The 24,051-nt window shown below is 44.1% G+C and overlaps 1 protein-coding gene across 5 annotated transcripts in view; it reads left to right on the top strand.

Moving 5' to 3' along the window:
* TEX2 (testis expressed 2) overlaps positions 1–24,051 on the top strand; it is a 90,528-nt gene that overhangs the window by 63,452 nt on the left and 3,025 nt on the right. For 4 of the 5 annotated variants that reach the window (XM_081849551.1, XM_081849553.1, XM_081849552.1 and 1 more), the window contains exons 5-10: positions 1,480–1,727; positions 3,306–3,452; positions 4,795–4,894; positions 11,346–11,478; positions 15,765–15,890; positions 22,987–23,196. In XM_081849551.1, coding sequence (XP_081705677.1) covers positions 1,480–1,727; positions 3,306–3,452; positions 4,795–4,894; positions 11,346–11,478; positions 15,765–15,890; positions 22,987–23,196 — 964 coding nt within the window. The remainder of the gene's footprint in view (positions 1–1,479; positions 1,728–3,305; positions 3,453–4,794; positions 4,895–11,345; positions 11,479–15,764; positions 15,891–22,986; positions 23,197–24,051) is intronic. The other variant, XM_081849550.1, reaches the window with a different exon arrangement.

The following is a 24,051-nucleotide window of genomic DNA, read 5'->3' as shown; positions in this document are numbered from 1 at the left end:
GGTATAGTTGCCTTTCCACCAGCCTCTGCCAGCATAAAAGAATCTTGCCAGCTGGGATGGGCTTTGCTGTGGCAGAAGTCCAAGCTTCAGCCATGCGAGCAGAGAGAGAGAGAGAGAGAGAGAGAGAGAGAGAGAGCGCGCTATTGCTAGGGGTTTTCTTGCCATTGTTAGCAACCTGAAAGTCCTGAAATGGGGCCTTTCAGGGAGGGGTGTGTTGGCAGCAGTTTTGCATCCACTGGCAAAGCAGAAAATTAGACATAGCTGTCCTGTTCTCCCCTTCTGCCCTGACCAGCGTGAGATGACAGGGTTTTGGATGTGGTGCTAGATCTGTTTCTCTGCCCTACCTGGCCCAAATCAGGATTGCTCTGTTAATTATTCTGTTTGCAATGTCATTCATTCAGAGATTTTTCTTTTTCTCATAGCCTATGAAGGTTTATCCATACTGCTGCCTCTATCAAGGGGCTTTCCCTTTCTTATTAGCTTCACTCACCCAGGTATATTAAACAGAGGCGGAGGATTTTTGCTAAAAGTCCATGGGGATAGGTATAGCTTTCTGCTCATTATATAAACCTGATGGGAAACTTGTTCCCATTGTATGGTTAAGTTCCTTAGCATCAGTGCTATTTTTCTAGAAAAAGGGGTGCCGGAACTCACTATGAACGCCTCCCATGTTCTCTTATAATGGCAGTGGCGCCCACCTGAGTTCCGGAAAGTTCCACCTGAAAAAAAAAGCCCCGCTTACACATCATACACTTAAAAGTATGTTATTTCCCCCCGCCAAGAATCATGGGAACTGTAGTTTATCCCACACAGAGCTACAGTTCCTAGTATGTTTAACAAACTACAGTTCCCAGTGTTCTTTGGGGGAAGAGACATACTTTAAATGTTTGGTTTATATGCAGCCAAAATTGGGTGGACTGTAAGCAGCCATGTTGCAGCTGTGGCTTGGCTACCTTTCCCCTGGAAATTCCTGTATTTATGTCTTCCTTCCTTGTGGTTCCCTTCCACATGGGAGTTGCTTCCTGCAATTGCTGTAACCCACCTTGCTGATTTTAAGATAATATGCGTGAAAGCTTCTGGAAAAGACTTGTAAGTAACCCCTTTGCTTGACGTTTGCCTTGGAGCACTGTCTGGCACAGCAGTGTAAAAATTCAAAAAATGTTTCACTGACGACTTAATAAAAACACATATGAGGAGATGAAGTGAGAGAGGGATGTCTCCAAATTGGTTAAATGAAAGCCCATTTCTAATGTACAGAAATTTGGCAGATATTTTTATTGCATCCACTTTCATGGCTGCTAGTGTAAAAAAAAACAGAAAAAAACACATTCTTTTCATCCTGCTCTTCTAAGACTTGCCTTGTAGCCCATCGCCTCTCACTAGAATCTTAGCATCTTAAACTCCTGACTTTCATGGTCGTTGAGTTTCCTATTTGATTACTTATTAATGACAGAGGCCTTTTCCCTTCCCGGCCTTTAGGATTCTTGCCAGCACACAGTCGATCCGACAGCCAGTCTGGAGCTCTGACCCACAGCCGTAGCAGCAGCAAAGGGAGCATCGATGAAATTGTCTCCCAGCCGAAGCAGAAGGAACTGGCGGCCAGTGTGAGGCAAAAAATGCTTCTGGATTACAACGTGTATATGGCCAGGTGCATTCCACAAGAACAGGCGAGCCCTGTGGCCAGCCCAGTCCACAGTGGAGACAGCAGCCCTACAGCTGTGAAGAAGGTGAGGTGTACAAGGGTTAACTGATCTCCACTGAAATATTATGGTCACCCTTCAACTTCTGTTGTTTCCAAGAGGTTTCTCTGCATGCGGGTGTTGGGCAGGGTGAGCTTGGCAAGGGCTCAACCCACGTTTAGTGCCATCAGTTTCTGTCTACTTTGAATCGTGCTGTGGCCTTTTCCTAGTGTCTCCGTAGTGTTAGGCAGTGCTGCACCTTGCCCATGGTTTCTACACCAGTTCTGTCCTTCCAGAAAAAGAGGTGCCGGAACTCACCATGAACACCTCCCTTGTTCTCTTATACAGTGGTACCTCAGGTTAAGAACTTAATTTGTTCTTGAGGTACAGTGGTACCTCAGGTTACAAACGCTTCAGGTTACAGACTCCGCTAACCCGGAAGTAGTACCTTGGGTTAAGAACTTTACCTCAGGATGAGAACAGAAATCGCACAGCAGCGGCGGCGGCAGCGGGAGGCCTCATTAGCTAAAGTGGTACCTCAGGTTAAGAACGGTTTTAGGTTAAGAATGGACCTCCAGAACAAATTAAGTTCGTAACCAGAGGTACCATTGTAACGGCAATGGTGTCTACCTGAGAGGTGCTGGAACTGAGTTCCAGCTGAAAAAAAAGCCATACAGCTTCATGTATGGCTAAATGTGGCCAGCCATAGCTTTAAACATCAAGGAGATAAAGAATTACACAACTTTCGGAAAACACTTGAAGGCAGCCCTGTTTCAGGAAGTTTTTAATGTTAGACGTCTTATGTTTTTATATGTGCAGGAAGCTGCCTAGAGTGGCTGGAGAAACCCAGCCATATGGGTGGTGCATAACATTATTATTATTATTATTATTTATTATTATTATTATATGTGCCCCCCCCCGCTAACTATCTACTACTATTATCTGTGTGACTTCGGCCATTCCTCAGGAAGTGTGAGTTGCTCGTGCTTCCTTTCTTTCCCCAGGTATGTGCAACATCCAACATTTTCTTCACTGTTAGATGTGTGCTCCCTGCGGTTACCAAAGAAGCATGAGAAAGAAGTGCAGTTAGTACTAAGATGGGAGAAAATGGATTCTGCTCCCCACACCACGCTAAGACTTCTTAGAACAGTCTTATACAGACAGGGTTACTTGTATTGTATAGTTCTATTAGCCTATTGGGTTATTGTGCAATTCCGCTGTGTTTGACCAGAGGGGACAGAGGAGCAAAATTATATTTTGCACAAAATAAGAGGCAAAGCTTCTCTCCACCCCCTTATTTTCTGTCTCCAGCCTGGTTTTAGGCTATCTTCTTAGTGTTGGCTTTCTTCAAAAAGAAAATAAACTCTGTTGGCACCAGCTCTTCACCATTACTAAAATGACCCCTTGTTTTCAAAGGATTGTCCGCTTTGGAAAATGCCTTTGAATTATGCTTGTGGAATAAGCTTAACTCGTTGGGCAGATAAAACGATATCCCTTTCTATGGAGAGGTTTTTGTTAGCCCGTAAAGCCTGCTGTGTGGCTAGCAGCCCAGGCTCGGTGTTGTACATTTTCGATAGCCACACCAGAGTTGCAGAAAGTAGGGAAACTCTCTCTCTCTCTTACCAGTTGCCATCTGATGCCCATTGTGAAGAAGAGACGCAGGAAGCATGGGTGAACGCCTTGCTGGGAAGAATATTTTGGGATTTCTTGGGAGAAAAGTACTGGTCTGACATGGTTTCCAAGAAGATACAAATGAAGCTCAGCAAAATAAAGGTATGGGCTGTTTTTCCAAGACTCGGCTCTCTTTATTCTAGAATAGGGAACGTACTGTGTAGCTCCAGGCTAGCTCAGTAACAAGGGCTACATCCACAGCCCCTCAGCTGACTCAGCCTCACTCCATCTTGGAAAGTTCCATGTGTTTGTGTGTGGGGGGGGGGCGTGTTTCTCCTGGTGAATCCATTGGGGTTCCTGTCATTGTCATGTCCACCTGCCATCAATCCTCGGAAGCTGAGGTAGGCCTGCAGGGCCAGGAAGAGGAACGTCTCTCCCCAATCCGGCCCCATCCCTACTCTAGTCTGGATCAAAGCGGGGCTTGGATTGTTCACTCCGTATATTGATTCCCCTCCCACAAATTGAATTTTTTCCTCAGCCCCTGCACTTACTTGCTCCTGCCACTTCTTTTTCCTCGCGTTGCACACCTGAGACACATGTTTTCAGTACCCACCCAATTCCTGTGACTGTAATCTGTTTTTAATTGTGAACTGTTAAATGGTATTAATCTGCCCTGGGACTGGCCGGTGAGGGGCGACTTAACAATGTCGCTCTTTACAACAATGGATAAAGCAGGGCTTGCCAGCTTTTCTGACCCTTTTGGGTCAGTGTAAAACCCTCAGAAATCTGTCTCCAGAAGGGCTTTGCTTCAGTCTTCTTGTCTGTTCCCGAGGGCAAACAAGAGACCAAAGTATTCAGTTCTTTTAACTGATAGTGCACATAACATTATAATAACATTTTATCCCCCTCCATTATCTTGCAAAGAGCAGTAACCTATGTTGGTTATAATGCCTTTCTTGAACCTAAAGACAAATGACTACTAAGCCTAGATTCAGCCCAAGGTCTTTGAAACATTACCTTTTGAATATCATATATATAGAGATAGAGATAGAGATAGAGATAGAGATAGAGATAGAGATATAGTGGGAATACAGGGAACTTTCAGTATTGTATAGGTTACTACTTAAAAAACAACAACAACAGAATCTCCAGGGTGAGTATCCTGAGTTTGCATTCCTAAGAATGTAAGCAATAAGTGAATTCCTATATGCGATAAAAGTCTACCTAGTGAAGCGTTCTATACAGGCAGTGTGTGGCTACCAGAAATAATATTATATTAAAATTTATATTCTGTTGTTCCACACAATGGTGCCCAATGTGGCCCCCGGCACCCGTCTTCAGCCCACCCCTGCTTTTAAGAAACCTTCTCCATATCTTCCCAATACTTCGGCACGCTTAACTAGGAAGTCAGATTAGTAAACCCTGTTGAACACAATAGGACTTAATTTCCGGGTACTGCATGTACTTTAATGCTTTAAAGAGACTCTCGTTTTCATTCATTCAGTTGCCGTATTTCATGAATGAACTAACACTAACTGAACTGGACATGGGAATTGCCATGCCGAAAATCCTCCAAGCCTGCAAACCTGCCATTGATTATAAAGGTAACATATCAGATTTTTAACCTTGTAGATTGTTTTGATAGCACAACTATCCTATGACTATTCCCAGCAAACAATTGACGGGGTGCAGTTGGCAATCGTGTTTCCAATTCTAATGATTGCAGAGGGATAGCCATGCTTGTAAATGCTACTTTAATGTCTGTTTTTTATGTAATAACATTTGTATGGCAATTCGTTTTACTTCTTTTTATAGCCTTTCTACCATTTATAATTGAATGGCAAGATTTGTGCTTTTGAATATTAAAGTTTATACACACATGCATTCAGAATGGGGATTTCTTCCCAGAAAAGAATGGGAGCAGAAATACTAGTAGTATTCGGTGTGGGGTTGCCGTATTTCAAAAAGTTAAATTCCTGACACATGCAGTTGTTGAGCTAAATTCCCCCTTGATGCCATTTTTACACCTGAAAACCAGGACATGCCAGGGATTTTCCTGACGTATGGCAAGCCTAATTTGGTGGTACTTCTTAAAAAAAAATTGAGGGAGGGTTTATGAACAGAAATCCCGTTAGGGGGTTTCCCCAGCCCACTGGAACAAATTGGGGGGAGGTTGTGGGGCGGTGCAAGAGGAGGGGGGGGGAGTCCTGTTGCACAAGTGAAAATCCTTGAGCTGACAGGACTCACTAGCAAAATATTGTCCTAAGACAGCAGGTTTTATGACTGAGTGTGAGGCAATGTCCGAATTGCAGGGAGCTGACCGGGAATATATTTCTGCAGGGGTGTGTGTGTGTGTTTGTGTCAACATCCAAAGTCAGAATCACAATCCTAAAGATGTAAGGGGTTGTCTTCAGTGTCTCTGATTGTTTCCTGATGAGTTTCTTGAGGCTTCTTCACTTTTTGCTTGCTCCAGAAGTGAGGTATCCTCAAGTAGCTCCTTAGGAAGTATTGGAGCAAGAATGGGGAAGGCGTAATCATCCCAGCTGTTTCTTGACTGCAACTTCCATCCTCCCTGGTTGTGGCTGATGGTATTTGGAGTCCAGTGATGTTAGAGGGCCAAAGGTTAGCCACCCCGGCATTTAGGAGAAGCATTGGAAGTAAGTGAATAAGTTTCCTTGATAAAGAGATTTTCCTCAAAATGCAGTGTTGCATTTTGTGTGGATACAGCTGTTTTGGCTTGTTTGGGTTTTACAGCTGTGTTTTGATGCTCTGAGTCATTGCTTCATGGTCTGTGAGCAGGTCTAAGGTTGGTCAGTGTCTGTCTGGGAGATTGCCTGGGAACATGCTTGACACCTTGAGTTTCATGATGGAAGGAAGGAAGCCTATAAAAAAATAGGTTGGCTATGGCTGGCTAGCTGGCTGATTGAAGGATAAATGTTCTCCCTCTTTTTTAATGAACACATTATTGGTTTGTACTAAATGTTTATATGGGAAGAAAAATGCCCCAGAACTGATCTACCAACATTAAAAATATTTTATTATTTGAGAAGCAATAGGTTTTCTAAATTTTTCAATTTTTTATGAAATGTGTTGGTTTTTGTTTAGTTTTGAGGAGTGGTTAGAGCTTACGACATTGGAATGAAGGGTGACTTCAAGGAATATGCTTTGTTCTGAAATAGATATTTAAACTTCATATTTACCACAATCAGGGCAGAGAAAAGCACATGTGTGCTCATAGTTTTGTGGAAGATGATTCTTAATGGTTCTGGAGAAATAAGTTCCAAGTTCACAGAAATGTAGAGTTGGAAGGGACCACGAGGATCATCTAGTCCAATCCTCTACAGTCCAGGAATCTTTCAAGGAAATACAGTGGTACCCCTAGTTACAAACTTAATTCGTTCCGGAGGTCCGTTCTTAACCTGAAACTGTTCTTGACCTGAGTCGCGCTTTCGCTAATGGGGCCTCTGGCTGCTGCTGCGCTGCTGGCACATGATTTCTGTTCTCATCCTGGGGCAAAGTTCTCAACTCAAGGTAACTCTTCCAGGTTAACGGAGTTTGTAACTTGAAGCGTTTGTAACCTGAGGCATTTGTAACTCGAGATACCACTGTAAACAACTATCCGGCTTTTAGAAGAAATCTATTGGGAATTTTTTTATGTCTGATGTTTTACCATATTTATTTATGCGCTGTAAGCCGCCCAGATGGGACGTGGGTAGCGCTGTGGTCTAAACCACTGAGCCTCTTGGGCTTGCCAATCAGAAGGTCGGCAGTTCGAATCCCCGCGATGGAGTGAGCTCCCATTGCTCTGTCCCAGCTCCTGCCAACCTAGCAGTTCGAGAGCACGCCAAAAGTGCAAGTAGATAAATAGGTACTGCTCCAGCGGGAAGGTAAATGGAGTTTCTGTGTGCTTCTCTGGTGTCAGTGTTCGGTTGCACCAGAAATGGCTTAGTCATGCTGGCCACATGACCCAGAAAAACTGTCTGCGGACAAACATCAGCTCCCTCGGCCAATAAAGCAAGATGAGTGCTGCAACCCCAGAGTCGTTTGCGACTGGACTTAACTGTCAGGGGTCCTTTACCTTTAAGCCACCCAGAGTGGCTGGGGATAAATAATAAAGTTATTATTACTATTATTACTTCACCCAACATAAAGCCATGACCCTGAGATTAAGAATCTTCCAGCTGAGCATGGCCTTGCAGGGGAGGCCTGTAGATGAAGATGGTATCATATAAGTCAGTTCGGAATTATTTGAATCTCTTTTTGTAGCAATGAAGTAGAAAGCTAACAATAATATTTAACTTCTAGATATTATGTCTTCTCCCGAATTCTAGTGCTTAAAGAAATGGTTTGTTTTAGAAAAAGGCTAAACTAAAGAAAATGTAATCGGACCCAACAGTATAGGGCCAAACAAACAAAAACCATGTCTAAAGTATGGAAAGCAATGGCACTGTTAGGCTTCAACTCTCAGACTATTGTCTGTCACCAGCCAGTGATTTGTAAGGTTGCGTTTTTGTAAAAGAACATAAACATGCTGGGGCTATGTTGCACAGCACACCTGCTTTTTAAAATCCCCTCTGGTGTTCCTGATGCTTGAAAACTTTGGATTTGTGCTTTGCAGAGGGAAATATCCTCTGAATTGTTTCCTCTGGTTGATTCATTATATTGTAGTTGTTTTTAAAAAGAATTGTTGGTATTTGGAGCATGCTGACTCACTGATTACATAAGTGGGAGCTTAAGGCTACAGATACATGTGGAATCTGACTCTGGTGCCCTTTCATTTCACCAGTTGAAACCAAAGGGGAAAGTTCTGTCCATTTGCGGGAAGATAAATGGGAATTATTCATACTCTCCTATTTCAGATTCCAACAGGACTCTGCTTTTTATAAGTAATTAGTAAGACTGGCTGTTCGGAAAGCCACTTCCTCTTCCCATGCTGCTCTTTTCAGACTGCTAAGTTTCTACATCTGAAATAACAGGCATGAACACACAATGACAAATAAAACGTAACTTATAGTTTTCATGGGCTCTTAACTGTTCCCACACTGTTTTGCAAGATGCTGTTTGCTGTGGCTGATTGGAAGAAATTGGATTTTTCAAAGACAAATCTCATTTTTCCATGCAGGGGAAATATTGTATTGTGCTTACGATTCAGTGTGTTCATTGATAAGATTAAACTGCTTTTTGCATTGGGAATAAACTGTTCCATATCTTGCAGAGGAATTCCCTGACTCCTCTTGAACTGGTTAGGTTATTACCTAGAGTTGGCATTGCAGAATATGCCTGTCACTGCCTATCAAGTCCTTAGAAGAAATTGAATGTTGACAAATCTTTAAGAAACTAATTTCAAATGCAATGTGCTGAAGGGAAATACTTCGATTCTTAGAAATTCTGAGTGGATGCTAAATCTCTTTCAGCCTGTTCATCCTTGCCCCCTTAAATGTTTGTTCTCAAAAATGTTGTGTTTATTGATGATTTAGAAAGCTTGTTTCAGCAAATGAAAGAGATGCCTCCTTCTCCTGAATTGCATGTGACTGGACCAAGATAGGAAGGCTTCTATTGCTTGATAGGCCGCTACTTGTTAGAGAGCTTATTGTCTCTTATTAGGTATTCAATTTAGACGGAAAAGGAGAAGACACCTGGCCAACTTGCAGAAGTCTCTGCAGGATAATTTTAAACTGTAAAATTGCAGCATACTGAAGATTAAAGATGCTATGGTGATCTGGCAAGTTTGATTTCTAGCACTTGTTTTGTAGTTCTTCTGATGTTGCTGACAATCTGAACTCGCCTGCCATCTTTGTCCAGAGACAGTGTGATGTAGTGGTTAGAACAGCTTGGTGCCTTCCATATGTGGCTGAACCAACAACTCCAACAATCCCTGGACCATCAGCAATGCTGGCTGGGACTGGTGGGAGCAATATATATGGAGGGCATGACTTTGCCTATTGCTGGGTTAGAGTGCAGGGCATAGACTGGAAAGACATGGGTTCAGATCCCACACCTATCCCTTGTTCCAGCCTACCACAAGGGATTTTTGTGGCGATAAAAAGGACACGGGATGATGTTCACCAGCCTGAGCTACTTGGAGCTGGGTTAGGTTGGAAACAAATTGAGTGGGAAAATAATTACTTTTGGCTGGATGTGCAAATTGTTGCACCACCAACCTACTGAAATTGGAACAGTCTCAGCATTTGAATGCGGATGCCGTTGTGCACCCTGAAGTTCATGGAAAGCAAGGATATTGAAGATACTTCATTGAGCATCTGTGGTTATCTGAGATCATGGTAGAGGACTACATTAAAACAACAGGAAAGATTTTGGCACCCTCCCCCCCACTAAATGTATCATATAATGGCAAGAACACATTCTAAAAGCTATCCTCTTGCAGTCAGAGATCTGGCTGGATGCTTTTTGACCTTTGGTCTTCATCATCAGCTTGTATACTCTTCCAGGCCAAGAACACTTCCTCCCAATTCATCGTAAACATTAGCATTGCATAAGCTCTGAGATGCTCCTTCTTTTCATTTCCTTCATTAGCAAGGCAGGAACAAAGTTCCAAGCCTGTTAAACGGCCGTTTTATCTCTCTGCCTCGCAGATGTTCTCTCCAACTTCCTCCTTTCATAATTGCGGGATGTTGCGCGGAGGAACAGAGAGAGCGCTTCACGTGCAAGCCGTTCTGCAGATCATTTCCCATCACTCATATGTCGCAAACAAATGAATGCCCACGTGAAGTGAATGGCAATTAAGACAATTGTTGATGCTTCCACGTTTTATGACCTGGATCTAAAGGTCAGTCAGGGTAGCTCTGCACATGCAGCTGGTCTTCAGAGTTTTCTGCTTCTGTTGCTGCCTCCTTCCCTGATGCAAGCTGCTCCAAGCCCAGGGGGCCTTCATCAGAGCCGTTTCTCCAGTGGAGTACAAGCAGCTGAAGCCAAGGGCATAAGTGGTAACCAAGGGCTGCATGCCTTTTGATTCTTAGCCAGTACAGTTGAACCTCTACTTAACCATCACCTGTTCTTACGGCCGTTCCAAGTCGCGACCGCGGCAAATCCGGAAGTAACCAGCGGGCTTGCTGAAATTTGTGCATGCGCAGGAGTGGCGATCACCGTTTTCACATGTGCAGAAGTGGGCAATCACCGTCCACACCTGCGCACAACGGCACCTCTCCCAGCAGCCCGTTTCAACCTCCAGACTGACCTGCGGAACAGATTATGATTGCAAATAGAGGTTCCACTGTATCTATAGAACCACTTACAGCATCAGTATTCTTAATTGTTTATTTCTGCAATGGCAATCCATATAAAGTCCAGTGGAATGAAGGTTGTCATTTCGGTAAACAGTACAATACAGCTGCAGATTGCATGCCTTTGTAGGGTGTTCCTTCTTAATCAGCTGATCTGCAGAGATTCAGCTGCACAGGTACACATATGAAGGCCTCACAGGACCTTTTGTTAATCTTTAGAACAGGGACGGGGGACCCTTTTTCGGACTATGGCCTCCCCATCATCCTATGCCATTGGTCATGCTGGCTGGGGCTGGCAGAAGTTGAGAGTGCAGCAATATCCGGAGGGCTGTTGGTTCCCCACCCCTACATTATGCCTTTGCAACCTGCAGCACCAGTATGATGGCCTATGATAGTGAAAGTGGCCTTTGGACTTTCCTAAGATGCCGAGGAAAGCTGGTTCCTTTTTACTGGGCCACCTTCTGTGTTGCAAGAGGGGAACTGCCTTGTCTTTCTGACCGAAGTTAGTCCAGTCAAAAACACAGTTGCGGCTTGCTGAGACCAGCATGATGAATACTATTTAAGCCCTTAACATTTCTAGATTCTGTGATTTGCAGAGTACTGCCCCGTATCATGTTTGTAAGTTGCTTTTTATCTAGTTATTTAATCTTAAGTTGCTATTTGACTAGTCGTGATAGTGTTGACCTACCGTAAAGCAAGAGGTTTGAAAAAAGAGGTAGGGATCAATCTCTCTGTGTGTGTTTCAGCATTTTCCTGGATATTGTGTGGTAGTTTCAGTCATACCTAAAATGTTTTCTTTCCCCAACAATTCTAGGGCTTTGGATTGACTTGGAAATATCTTACAGTGGATCTTTTCTAATGACCCTGGAGACCAAAATGAATTTGACCAAACTTGGAAAGGAACCTTTAGGTGAAGCACTGAAAGTTGGAGAAATTGGCAAAGAAGGGTAAGGAATTTTTTCCCTACTATTTTGGTGTGTTTTTTTAAGTACAGAAAGCTCTTCATAAAACTCTGTAATAGAAACTAGATAGTGTTTAAAAGAGCTGATAAGTCTGGAGTTATTTCTTTATAATGAATACTGGTTACAGTTTGGGGGAAGCTGTCGCACTATGCTAAAACTGATCTCAAAAGTGAGAGGCAGGGATTGGTCAGTAAGTCTTGGGACCACCTGCGTACTGATGAATAACAACTTCCAAGTTAGCTTAACTGTACCCTAATAAACTAATGGTAATAGCAAAGCACTGGACAGAGATCATTCTGGAAATAGAATGATTTCTAGCTTCTCTATCCCAAGCAGGGCTGGATTTAGGTTTGATGAGGCCCAAAGCTACTGAAGGTACTGGGGCCCTTTATATGCCCAGCTGTCCTTTGTCAACAACAAATTGTCACTGTTTTTTGGGTTGAATATATGCTATATGGTAATTTATGGACCTAATAGGTATCTAAAGCCATTTGCACAAAACAAAATAGGTACTTTATCACATTGGTTTTATTTTATTTTATTTTATTTTTTGTCTTAAATTTTGGAAATGTACATCCAGGTTGTTTTCCTTTAATTTTTTGAGGGGCCCCAAGAGAGTGGGGCCCTAAGCTATAGCTTGTTTAGCTTATACGTAAATCCGGCACTGATCCCAAGTAGGAATGGAGGGGGCAGAAGGGGGAAAATAAAAATTTTATGTATCAGTGCTAAATAAGAAGCTGGTTGCAAGCAATAAATGAACTGAGAGAAAAATCATAATTTTGTAAACCTTTTAAACCAGGGGTTTTAAATGTAATGTAATGGCTAATGTAATGCGCTCCAGAGACCACAACTGCTGCCAGCATTATCCAGCATAGTCGGTGGCCCAACATCCGAAGAGCACCACGTTGGCTACTGCTGTTTTAAACAGCTGTGTCTTCGTGTGCAGCACTAGAGTACATGTTCAGTCCAATTGAAATTCTGAAGAAGCTGCAACAAGGGAGCATTGCTTCTTCCTAACATTCGTTCCACCGCCATCATCCTGCCTATATTCTGTGTACATCTTAGGTTTGGGGTGGGTGTTGGGTCCCCCCCCCCCATTTTAGAAGCTTTGCACTTTTCCTTGCTCAAGCTGGATGTTTGTTTGTTGTCCACGCTGCAGGAGAATAGACAAACAGCAGTCATTATATGTCAAGAGCACAGAAACACAGGGCACCTATTATATATGTAAAAAAATTATAATCTTTGGGCATATGTATGTTTTTAGTAAGACCGAAGGAAGAGAGGTCATATCTATGCTAGAACTGGGTCTAAAGTCCCAGCTTTTCAGCTTGCATTATTCTTCCCCATTGATTTCACATCTTTATATTGTGGCTGGCTGGCATCTCCTCTCTGCACAGATACAATACCTCAGTAGTTCTCTCCCATGTATTGGTTAAATCCCCTTATACCTATTACCAAGAATCGGTATCAATATTTTGTCTAATATTAACAGTTTTACTCGCGTACATTGATGCAGTTTTGGAAACCCAAGTACGTGATACTGCGTCAAATGTTCAAGTGTTGCTGCGTGGTCTAACTTGCATTAAAAAGAGCTTTGCTTAAATGTCAGCTGGCTAGTACTGTTTGCTTTATGTTGGCCAAATAGAGCCCCTCCTAGGTAAAGGTAGCTTGCAATTTCTCCATACTGTATCTTCTCTAACTTGTATTTGTTTTTTTGGTTTTCTTCCCCCTTTCATTTCCTTTCCTTCTTTTGGTAATATTTGGATTCGTCAATCTGTGGATTTGTTTTGATCTGGTGAGTGGTATTTGTCGCATCATCTCATCCCTTGTGGAGTGTTCATTCTGTTTGTGCTGAGACCATTCAAAGGGCTTTTTTTGGCTGGAAATAAGGGGCAATGCTATTGCAAGTTGTTAGCCCCCTTCGGTAACTAAAGCTACCTGGCTCTCTAAGGTTTTTGCTTTTATCTTAACAAAACCTTGGCATGGAGTTTCATTGAAGTTAATATCTGTCTTTAACCCCCTACCCTAGCTACCTATCAAGGCTGAATTCTTTCTACTCTTTAAATTTGCTTGAAGGTGCTCTCTAACTTTTCTTCTGTGTTTGCTCCTTAAGTGATTCTAGTCGGAATCACTGGAATGACTTCTGGGCTAGTTGAGCGAGAGGAAGCACTCTCTTGTACTTTCCCAGTTGCCTTGGAATGTTTAAAGCTGGGCTTGGGGAATGATGTGTGTGCCCTCTTTGCATAGCTGTCAACTTTTCCCTTTTCTTGCGAGGAATCCTATTCGGAATAAGGGAATTTCCCTTTAAAAAAAGGGAAACGTTGCCTGCTATGCCTCTTTGTATTTAGAGGCAAGCATCTCTCCAACATGGGACACGGGTGGCACTGTGGGTTAAACTACAGAGCCTAGGACTTGGTGATCAGAAGGTTGGCGGTTCGAATCCCTGTGATGGGGTGAGCTCCCGTTGCTTGGTCCCTTCTCCTGCCAACCTAGCAGTTCAAAAGCACGTCAAACTGCAAGTAGATAAATAGGTACCACTTTGGCGGGAAGGTAAATGGCATTTCCGTGCGCTGCTCTGGTTCTCCAGATGGTCAGGGGTCCCTTTACCTTTATCTCTCCAACAGGAGTAGCACAACTTTACTGCTCCATAGAATCAATAAACTACAACATTCCTCCATTGTGGAGTTGTCACACCTAATTCTCCCCATCCTGCAGTCAGGGAAAAGCTAACAGTAAAAACTGTTTTCAAAGTCTCCCTCTTGAAGCTTGTTAGGCCTTCATCCTCACGTGTATATTCAGCCATTATTGCACTGTAGCCAGCACATGTTGCAGTGAAAGGGTTATTACTCAAGAACCTCTTCTTGAACTATCTGGCTTACTCCAGGGTTGTTTTATATAGCTGCAGATATTCTATACAAGATGATGTTTCTATCTGGTTTCCAGCTGAGCTTGGTTTTGTTGACTAGTAATGCAGACTAAGGCTGTGTGTTCAAATTACCATGAACACGCATTCATTTTTGTCTCACCATTTTCCCCAAGGAGCTCAAGGTAGTGAACATGGCTCCCCTCCTCACTTAAACCTCACAACCACCCTGTGAGGTGGGGTAGGCTGACAGAAGACAGTGCCTGGCCTAAGTTCTCCATCGCCAAATGTTTTGCATCTAGCCATCCTGGTTGGGTGAAGTGGGCATGGGAGAAAAAATCATGGCTATCTAGTAAAATTGGCAGGATGGTACTGGTGGCCAGCTTCTCCGTGTTACTACCTGAACACTATGACAAGTTGCTGCTTGCAGATAGCCCTCTTGTATTCTGTTTTTGTCTGGTTGCTGGTGACTAAGAAAAATCTGAGCTTACTCTTTGGACAGGGCTTTGGAAAGGAATGCCCACTTGAGAACATGCAACTTGCGTGTGAAATAGGCATAACAGATTATTACACCCATTACGGAGAAATTGCTGGTTAGGGCTCTTTGGATTACCATCGAGGTTTTGTTCCATATACGTATTGTTTTTAGTAATTCTGGGTTAGGTGGCAGTTCTGCAGTCATAACTTTAGAGCCTGGGCTTCTCCCCTGCTGGGAACCCCTCAATATATACTGCATTCGAATACTTAGAGACTCAACAAGATGCATTCCCTAGACTTGCCCTATATTGTCTCAGGCCTTCTTAATATGCCAGCTATACTTTGCCTCTAAGACCATCACTGCCTTTACTGCTACTTACCAAATGTCTTGTCTAAAACACTTCTGACTCTGTTGCTGCCGGCAACTATTATGATAGGTAGATGCGGCTCAGCTATGTGTGCAGGGGGGCGATAAGAGGGAAATTATATGATACAGTGGCAAGAAAATAACTCCTGGAAGCGCATGGTGCTCACAAAAGCAACCCTCAAGTTTCATTCAGAAACCCATTTGGCTTCCCAAGCATGTCTCATCCGGTCAAAAAATTGTGCTTAGTCAAAGTGCTCATCCTAGTTTGGTATTATAATTGTTTGCATTGCATTTAATTGTCATGAAAGACACTTGTGCAGAAATGTGTCTTCACCTTCCATTTGACTGCATGGAAGTAACTCACACATGCTTCCGTTCATTTTAAGCTAGGCTCGACACAGCTGTGTTGGAGTAAGTAATTATTGTATAAATAAAGCATGGTGCGGTGCACATTTTTAACTGGGGAAACAGGAAGATGTCTAGTCATGCAGGGAGCAAAAACCCTGTTTCCAACCTATGTTAATAAGGTGTCACTTCAAAACTGAAATGTGTCCTTCTTTTCAGTTTCAGGCCAAGGGCATATTGCCTTGCAGACAGTGATGAAGAATCTTCTAGTGCTGGCTCCTCAGACGAAGATGATGCTCCAGAAGTAACAGGGAGCGAGAAACCTCTAGTGCCAGGAGGAGAAGGGTGAGTTAGTCTGTGTCTTGGAGCACAAGGAGATTGTTCATTCTGTTTTTGTGTTAAGCATATTACTAGTATTCTCTAGGTAAAGAGTGTGCATCAACAAGTGTTACAGCCAGACTTGGTTGTGTTCATTGGATCTGGACAAGTACCAAATCGCGAACTGAAGTGGGTCACTTTGAAATGATATGGGGCTTGTCTGAAACAAAAGCGGCTCTCTCTGAAGCACCTAGAACCAAAACAGGGACCTCTGAAGTAATTGGGACAATTCAGACATGCAGAAATTGGGGGGTGGGGTGGATACTGTAGGCAGGTTTCACCACCAGAAGGCCCTTGGAGCTGGATCTCAAAACAAAGAGATCATACCTGAAGGAGCATGTCCACCTGCATCGTTCAGCCTGATATCCAGCTCCGAGGGCCTTCGGGCTGTTCCCTCACTGGGAGAAGTGAGATTACAGGGAACCAGGCAGAGGGCCTTCTTGGTAGTGGCACCCCCCCGGTGGAACGCCCTCCCATCAGGTATCAAGGAGATGAGTAACTATATAACCTTTAGAAGACATCTGAAGGTAAGCCTGTATAGGGAAGTTTTTAATGTTTGATGTCTTGTTATGTTTTAATGTGTTGGAAGCCGTCCAAAGTGGCAAGGAAAATCCAGCCAGGTGGGCAGCATATACATAATAAATATTGCTATTGTTATTGTTATTGTTATCTGTCAGGGAAGAGTTGTCGTCATCAGGGGACTGAAACAACTCCCCTCTGAGAAAACATTATAATCTCTGGGAATTTACAGTACATAGATTAGGTAAAGGAAAGCAAAAGGGGGACATGAGAGAAGTCCTCCTTTTTAAAATAAGAGTCATCCACTGAGACTGAATGGTTGGAGAGTGAAGGAGATTGCTGTTGCTTTCGTGTCTAACATGCGGGCTTTGCATGGGCATCTGGTAGGCCACTGTGGAAAGCTAAAAGGTAAAGGTAAAGGACCCCTGGACCGTTAAGTCCAGTCAAAAGTGACTATGGGCTTGGAGTGCTCATCTCGCTTGCAGTCCAAGGGAGCCGGTGTTTGTCCACAGACAGCTTTCCAGGTCATGTGGCCAGCATGACTAAACCGCTTCTGGCGCAACAGAACACTGTGACAGAAGCCAGAGCGCATGGAAACACTGTTTACCTTCCTGCTGCAGCTGTACCTATTTATCTACTTGCACTGGTGTGCTTTCAAACTGCTAGGTTGGCAGGCGCTGGGACAGAGCAACGGGAGCTCACCCCATTGCGGGGATTCAAACCGCCAACCTTCTGATCAGCAAGCCCAAGAGGCTCAGTGGTTTTAGACCACAGCACCACCCATATCCACCCACTGTGGAAAACAGGATGTTGGGCTACATAGGCTTTTGGTCTGATCCAGCGAGGCTGCTTTTTTTTTGTTTAGTCAATATCTGTTGCCGTTGAAAAGCTTCCAAACTACTCAACTGGTTTGTATACACAAGAAGTCACTGGAAAGGTCATTGCTGTCTAGGCAATAGTGATGCAACTGGATGTAATACCTTCATATCTCCCCCCCCCCTCGAGCAAGTGAAGGTGGCCTTGGGCATTCACAGTAATGGCAGTGGAATGTAGAAGTGACTCCCACGTTTCCTGTTCCCTTCTTTCTTGTGTAACACACCCAATTATTGCTCAAGCATCTCTCATGATGTGAATTTGAGAGGGCCTACAGTGGCTCCAGGACATCTAAATTCCTCTGCTGATGGAAAGAATAGCTTATCTTCGGTGGGATGCAAATGCCTCCTGTCAGTGGAAGCTTTGAAAAGTAATTTGTGGCGGAGGGAGAGAGGTTAAGAACGACCTCTGGCTCAAAGCCACTTCCGGCATCAGGAGGAGGTGGGGTTGCAGGCTCACGCCCCCAACACGTGTGCGGAGGCTGGTTTCCAGCCCCTGCACGATCAGGGGAATTCTCAGCTGGCTCGGGGTGTGTGGCTTTCCCCGGGAGCTCCCTCTTTGGTCCACACAGCTGTTGTGGTTTCCCACCCACCCGCCCTTTAAGGTTTCCCTTCTGACCTTGCTATGGACTTCGGTTGGTTGCCATTAAGGGGCCTGGTAGGAATTTTTTCCACTTGGCAAATTGGCACTGGCCATTTGGTTTTTCGCCTACCTCGTAGCAAATTGTCACATCTCCTTGGTTTTGGCAGTTAGGCATTGGTAGGGGTATTGTTATGTAGATGTGTTGGGGGGGAGCGCCATCACCTCCCCCAAATATTGAAGGGTAGTCTGGTAAAGGATTCCGGGGGGTGTGGCCTCGTCCGAAGCCTATGGAGGCCAGGGCCTAAAGCGCGCCCCCGATCGGTGACCCCGGGGGAGTACCTAGAGGAGTACCTAGTTGATGTGCATCAGCACGGCTCCCCCTGCTGGTGTTAACCCTTCCCGGGTTTCAAGCTAACAGGCTGAAGCTGGATAGTCTGATAGGACCAATGCCTAAGCCAATACCGCTCTTAAGGTAAAGGTAAAGGTACCCCTGCCCGTACGGGCCAGTCTTGACAGACTCTGGGGTTGTGCGCCCATCTCACTCAAGAGGCCAGGGGCCAGCGCTGTCCGGAGACACTTCCGGGTCACGTGGCCAGCGTGACATCGCTGCTCTGGCGAGCCAGAGCCGCACACGGAAACGCCGTTTACCTTCCCACTGGTAAGCGTCCCTATTTATCTACTTGCACCCGGAGGTGCTTTCGAACTGCTAGGTTGGCAGGCGCTGGGACCGAGCAGCGGGAGCGCACCCCGCCGCAGGGATTCGAACCGCCGACCTTTCGATCAGCAAGTCCTAGGCGCTGAGGCTTTAACCCACAGCGCCACCTGCGTCCCATAATACCGCTCTTACCTGTAACCAATAAAGTTGTGGCCAATTTTAGCCCATTAACCTTAAATAATTGTGTCCTGTGTCTTTATTCCTACTGGGGGGAGGCGGGAACTCACCATGCAACTTGTGTGGGGAGGAGAGCAGGGAATTATTCCAGCTGGTAAACTGGAATGCTTACCCTGAGGGGGCGATCGCTTTAGTATGACATTGAATTCCTCCCCTGGACTATGAGTTGTTCATGTAAAAGGAAAGCTGCTGCATTTCCCCACAACCTAAAGTTGCCATCAGAACGCCAGAGGTTGTGTTTTAACATCGAGGCTAAACTTGGGATTAGCCCCACTAGGAGTTTGACGTTACATCTAGCACACCTAAAAGAAACCTGTTCTCAAAGCTGCAGAGACCCTGAAGGCAACTGGTGTGTGCTTCTTCCCACCAAACTGTATTGGTCTTCTCATGTGGAATAAGATCCTTGGCTGGTGCAAATAAATTATGTACATCACACATACTAAATCTGGTCCAAATGCATATCCATAGAAGATGAAGTGAATGGGTAGCATCATCAGGCTGTTAATGGGTTCTGAGAGCCACCTTTGCTGCGAACCACCATTCTGTACATCTGGGGAAATAAGTGCAATTTGCCTAATATGCCAACAATTGCACTGTCGCAGGTTCTGCGCAGCAGTAAGATTATCATTGTCCCTTTTTGCACATAAAAGTCCTATATTACGATCATACGAAGTCAGGCCATTGGTCTTGTCAGCTGAGTGCTGTTGTTGGGAGAGGCAGGGGAAGAGACAATAATATCTGCAGGCTTGGGAAAGAACTCCATATGCTTTGAGTGTCTCTCCAGACACTTCTGTCTGTGTCTCTCTCTCTCTCTCCGTGTGTGCATGTTAAGAAGGTGACGAATAAATTGCCATTCATTATGCTAGTTCATGTTACAATGAACACATTTAGCGGTTAAAAATAGCTGGCTGTCATGCATCCAGTGCCATCTGGAAAAGGAGAAACATTTGGGGTGAATGAAGGATAGTTGCTAAAAAATTGTGACTAGGAAGGTGTTTTTGCAGGCTTTGTGGTGATGTCTCTGGGTACGTAGGGACATGGGTGGCGCTGTGCGTTAAACCACAGAGCCTATGTCAAAAGTGCAAGTAGATAAATAGGTACCGCTCCGGCGGGAAGGTAAACGGCGTTTCTGTGCGCTGCTCTGGTTCGCCAGAAGCGGCTTAGTCATGCTGGCCACATGACCTGGAAGCTGTACGCCGGCTCCCTCGGCCAATAAAGCAAGATGAGCACCGTAACCCCAGAGTTGATCACGACTGGACCAAATGGTCAAGGGTCCCTTTACTTTACCTTTACTCTGGGTACGTACTGAAGAAATGTTGTTGTTGTTGTTGATGATGACTAGCATGTGGATTTACACAGCATCTCAAGTCAATCATAAATAATGTAGTACAGTGGTGCCTTGGGTTACATACGCTTCAGGTTACACACTCCACTAACCTAGAAATAGTGCTTCAAGTTAAGAACTTTGCTTCAGGATAAGAACAGAAATCGGGCTCTGGCGGCGCGGCGGCAGCAGGAGGCCCCATTAGCTAAAGTGGTGCTTCAGGTTAAGAACAGTTTCAGGTTAAGAACGGACCTCTGGAACGAATTAAGTACTTAACCCGAGGTACCACTGTATAATGTAGTAAATTTTCCAGATGATGGAAATTCCAGAAATTGCTGCCCACATTGCTGTAGCACATGCAGGTCTTCATTAGCTATGCAGGCATGGCCAAACTTGGCCCTCCAGATGTTTTGGGACTACAACTCCCATCATCCCTAGCTAACAGGACCAGCAGTCAGGGATGATGGGAAATGTATTCCCAAAACCATCTGGAGGGCCAAGTTTGGCCATGCCTGAGCTATAGGAACAGTAAATTTGTGTTGTTCTTCGCCTCGTCTAATGAATGAGTACTCTGCCTCTGCCATCTTCACTGCATGTTCTTGGGTAAAAAAAACTTTCTGAATGACATCTAAATTTTCATGCAACTTGGGAACAATCTCATACATGTAGGTCATTTATTAGCGCTGTTTTCACAACACAGAGGCATGGGCCTTCCATCTTCTTAAAAGAATACCAGGACCTCCTTTTAATCCTATTTGCACCCATGTTTTTATTTAATTTTTATTTCATTTCTAAAATGTGTATCCCATTTTTTTTTAACTCTCTGCAATCTCAAAGCAGCTAACACTCAAACATAACAACAAAACACTAAAGAATCAATATCCAGTTAAGAACAGTAGCACAACAAGCAGAAATCCATAACATTGACAAAGATGGACCAGAAAGCAGCCGCTGTAAAGCTCTCTTAAAGCAAAGCCATTTAGCAGTCCTTAAACAGCTGCCTCCCTAATCCTTAAAATGCCCCTCTTACACTCCTGAGGTTTGAAAGTAGTTGTGACAATAGGGACAGGGAGCAGTTTTTTTCTTATAACATTGCATTAAAAACTGTTGTAAAGGGGGAATTGGGGGAAAGGGGAGGAAATAGTATGCGGGATTTTAAAAAGATGTTCTCTTGCAAAATCCACCAAAATACTGCTTGAGATTGAAAGGACTAATGTGAACAGCCCTTCAGGCCAAAACTCTTTGGGTGGAGGGTGGTATATAAATTTAATTAATAATGATAATAACAAACATTTGGTGAGAATGTAAGCACCCAGAATCTTTGGATAGCATCGTGGGGCATTGTCCTTTCTCTCTGTTTTTTGTACTTATCGTATGTATGTATGTATGTATGTATGTATGTATAAATAAATAAATAAATAAATAACCTACCTACCTACCTACCTACCTACCTACTTGGGTCACTTTGTCTGTAAGTCCTCTATCGTGTCGATTTGCCCAAAGGCATCTCTGTATATAAATTAGTGGGTGGCCCTTTTAGGAACCTAGCAGCAACCTCTGGGCTTGTAGCAATTCAACTTTAACGCTGTGATGAAAGTCTGCATTTGTGCATTAAAGGGCATACATACCCTATAAGCAGCCCTGTGATCTTCGGATGAAGGGCAGTATATAAATTTCATAAATAATAATAATAATAATCTATCCAAGCTTCATCGTGCATTTTGCCTCCATTCTACTAATAGGGGATGCAAGAAAGGCATGCATACAACTCTCCTTCTCTTCGCCCATAGCAAAGCCAGTATCACGAGTTTTTCAATTGCTGTTGAGGAGTTCCAGCAGCCTGTGTCGTTTGGGCCGCTTATGGCCCTGCAGCAACAAATTAGTCATCTCTAGCACTAAAGCATAGAAAGCCAACATGGTGACTTCCAGATGTTGTTGGATTCCCAACTCTCATAATAATTCCGGGCACCACAATTTTAAGAAGGATGTTGACAAGCTGGAACACATGTGCAGAGGCGGGCGACCAAGATGATCAAGGGTCTGGAAACTAAGCCTTATGAAGAACACTTGAAGGAGCTGGGTATGTTTAGCCTGGAAAAGAGGAGCCTGAGAGGAGATAGGATAGCCATCTTCAAATATAAGAAGGGCTGCCACATGGAGGAGGGAGCAGGCTTGTTTTCTCCTGCTCTGGAGGGTAGGACTCGAACCAATGGCTTCAAGTTGCAAGAAAGGAGATTCTGACTAAACCTTTGGAAAAACTATCTGACAGTAAAAGCTATTCGGTGGTGGAACAGACTCCCGTGAGAGGTGGTGAACTCTCCTTCCTTGGAGGTTTTTAAGCAGAGGTTGGGTGGCCATTTGTCCTGGATGCTTTAGCAGAGATTCCTGCATTGCAGGGGGTTGGACTAGATGACCCTTGCGCCCCTTCCAACTCTTAAGATTCTGTGATAAGCCACAGCTAGCATGGCCAATGGCCAGGGATGATGGGAGTTGATGTATGGAAACCTGCAGTGGGAATATTCTATCTACAGTGGTACCTCTGGTTACAAACTTAATTCATTCCAGAGGTCCGTTCTTAACCTGAAACCATTCTTAACCTGAGGTACCACTTTAGCTAATGGGGCCTCCCGCTGCCATTGCGCGATTTCTGTTCTCATCCTGAGGTAAAGTTCTTAACCCAAGGTACTACTTCCGGGTTAGCGCAGTCTGTAACCCGAAGTGTTTGTAACCCAAGGTGTTTGTAATATGAGGTATCATTGTACAGCTACAGAATAAGATAAACGTTGTTTTGTTTTTTACATTTTTTAAAACCCCTCTTTTCCAGGAACAGCTGTAAACCTACTTTGATGCTTTCTTCTTCTTCTCTCTTAAAGATATGTTGGGGGGCACCGAACCAGTAAAATAATGAGGTTTGTGGATAAAATCACCAAGTCAAAATACTTCCAGAAAGCAACGGAGACGGAGTTCATCAAAAAAAAGATTGAAGAGGTCTCGAACACTCCACTTTTGCTAACCGTTGAGGTACAAGAATGTAAAGGAACATTAGCAGTTAACATTCCTCCACCTCCCAGTGATCGAATATGGTAAGCAGGAGTCAAGAGTCATTTGTTCCTATGAAGCTACCAGGACAGTGGTTTGATTCTTTCTGTGCGTGCTGTGGAAAGAGCTCCTATTTTGCCATTTGGGTTGCCCCCCACCCTGCTGCTCCCTTTTTGTTTCTCTCACATGAAAGCAAAGAGGGCTGCATATGTGTGCAGCTGAAGGGTTGGTATGCCATAGGATGTCCCACCTTAAGAACCGGCAAGCATTTTGCAAATCCCAAATGTGCATTGTGCCTCGTACCTGAGTCCTACTCAGAGCAGACCCACCTAAGCGGTCATGGCTAAGGTCCATTAATTGCAGTGGGTCTTCTCTACACCTTAGAGGTCCTGGGCCCTAAGGAAGTTAGATTAGCCTCAACCAGAGCCAGGGCCTTTTCAACACTGGCTCCGGCCTGGTGGAACGCTCTGTCTCATGAGACCAGGGCCCTGCGGGATCTGATTTCTTTCCACAGGGCCTGTAAGACAGAGTTGTTCTGCCTGGCCTTTGGCTTAGAATCAATTTGATTCCTTCCCCCCTTTTCTTTTTTCCTCTGTCCTCCTGTGATGAGGCTGCATTTTAATGTTTTAATTGTTTTAATGTTGTATTTTAATCTTGTTTTTAAGTTGTATTTCAGTCAACTTGTTTTTATTATTGGTTGTTAGCCGCTCTGAGCCCGGTCTTGGCTGGGGAATAATAATAATAATAATAATAATAATAATAATAATAATAATAATAATAATTACTCTACCTTAGTTGGATGCAACCCTCTGGCTGTATCCAACTTACCCAGGACCAGGTTTAATTGCACACAATGGTGCTTGCTTCAGAGGGGGTATGTATGGCATTTGCTATTCCTA

The sequence above is a fragment of the Podarcis erhardii genome, assembly GCF_964252035.2.
Source record: "Podarcis erhardii genome assembly, chromosome: 2".
NCBI lineage: Eukaryota > Metazoa > Chordata > Lepidosauria > Squamata > Lacertidae > Podarcis > Podarcis erhardii.
The sequence above is the reverse complement of the archived record's forward strand: the minus strand, read 5'-3'. Positions and strand labels throughout refer to the sequence as shown.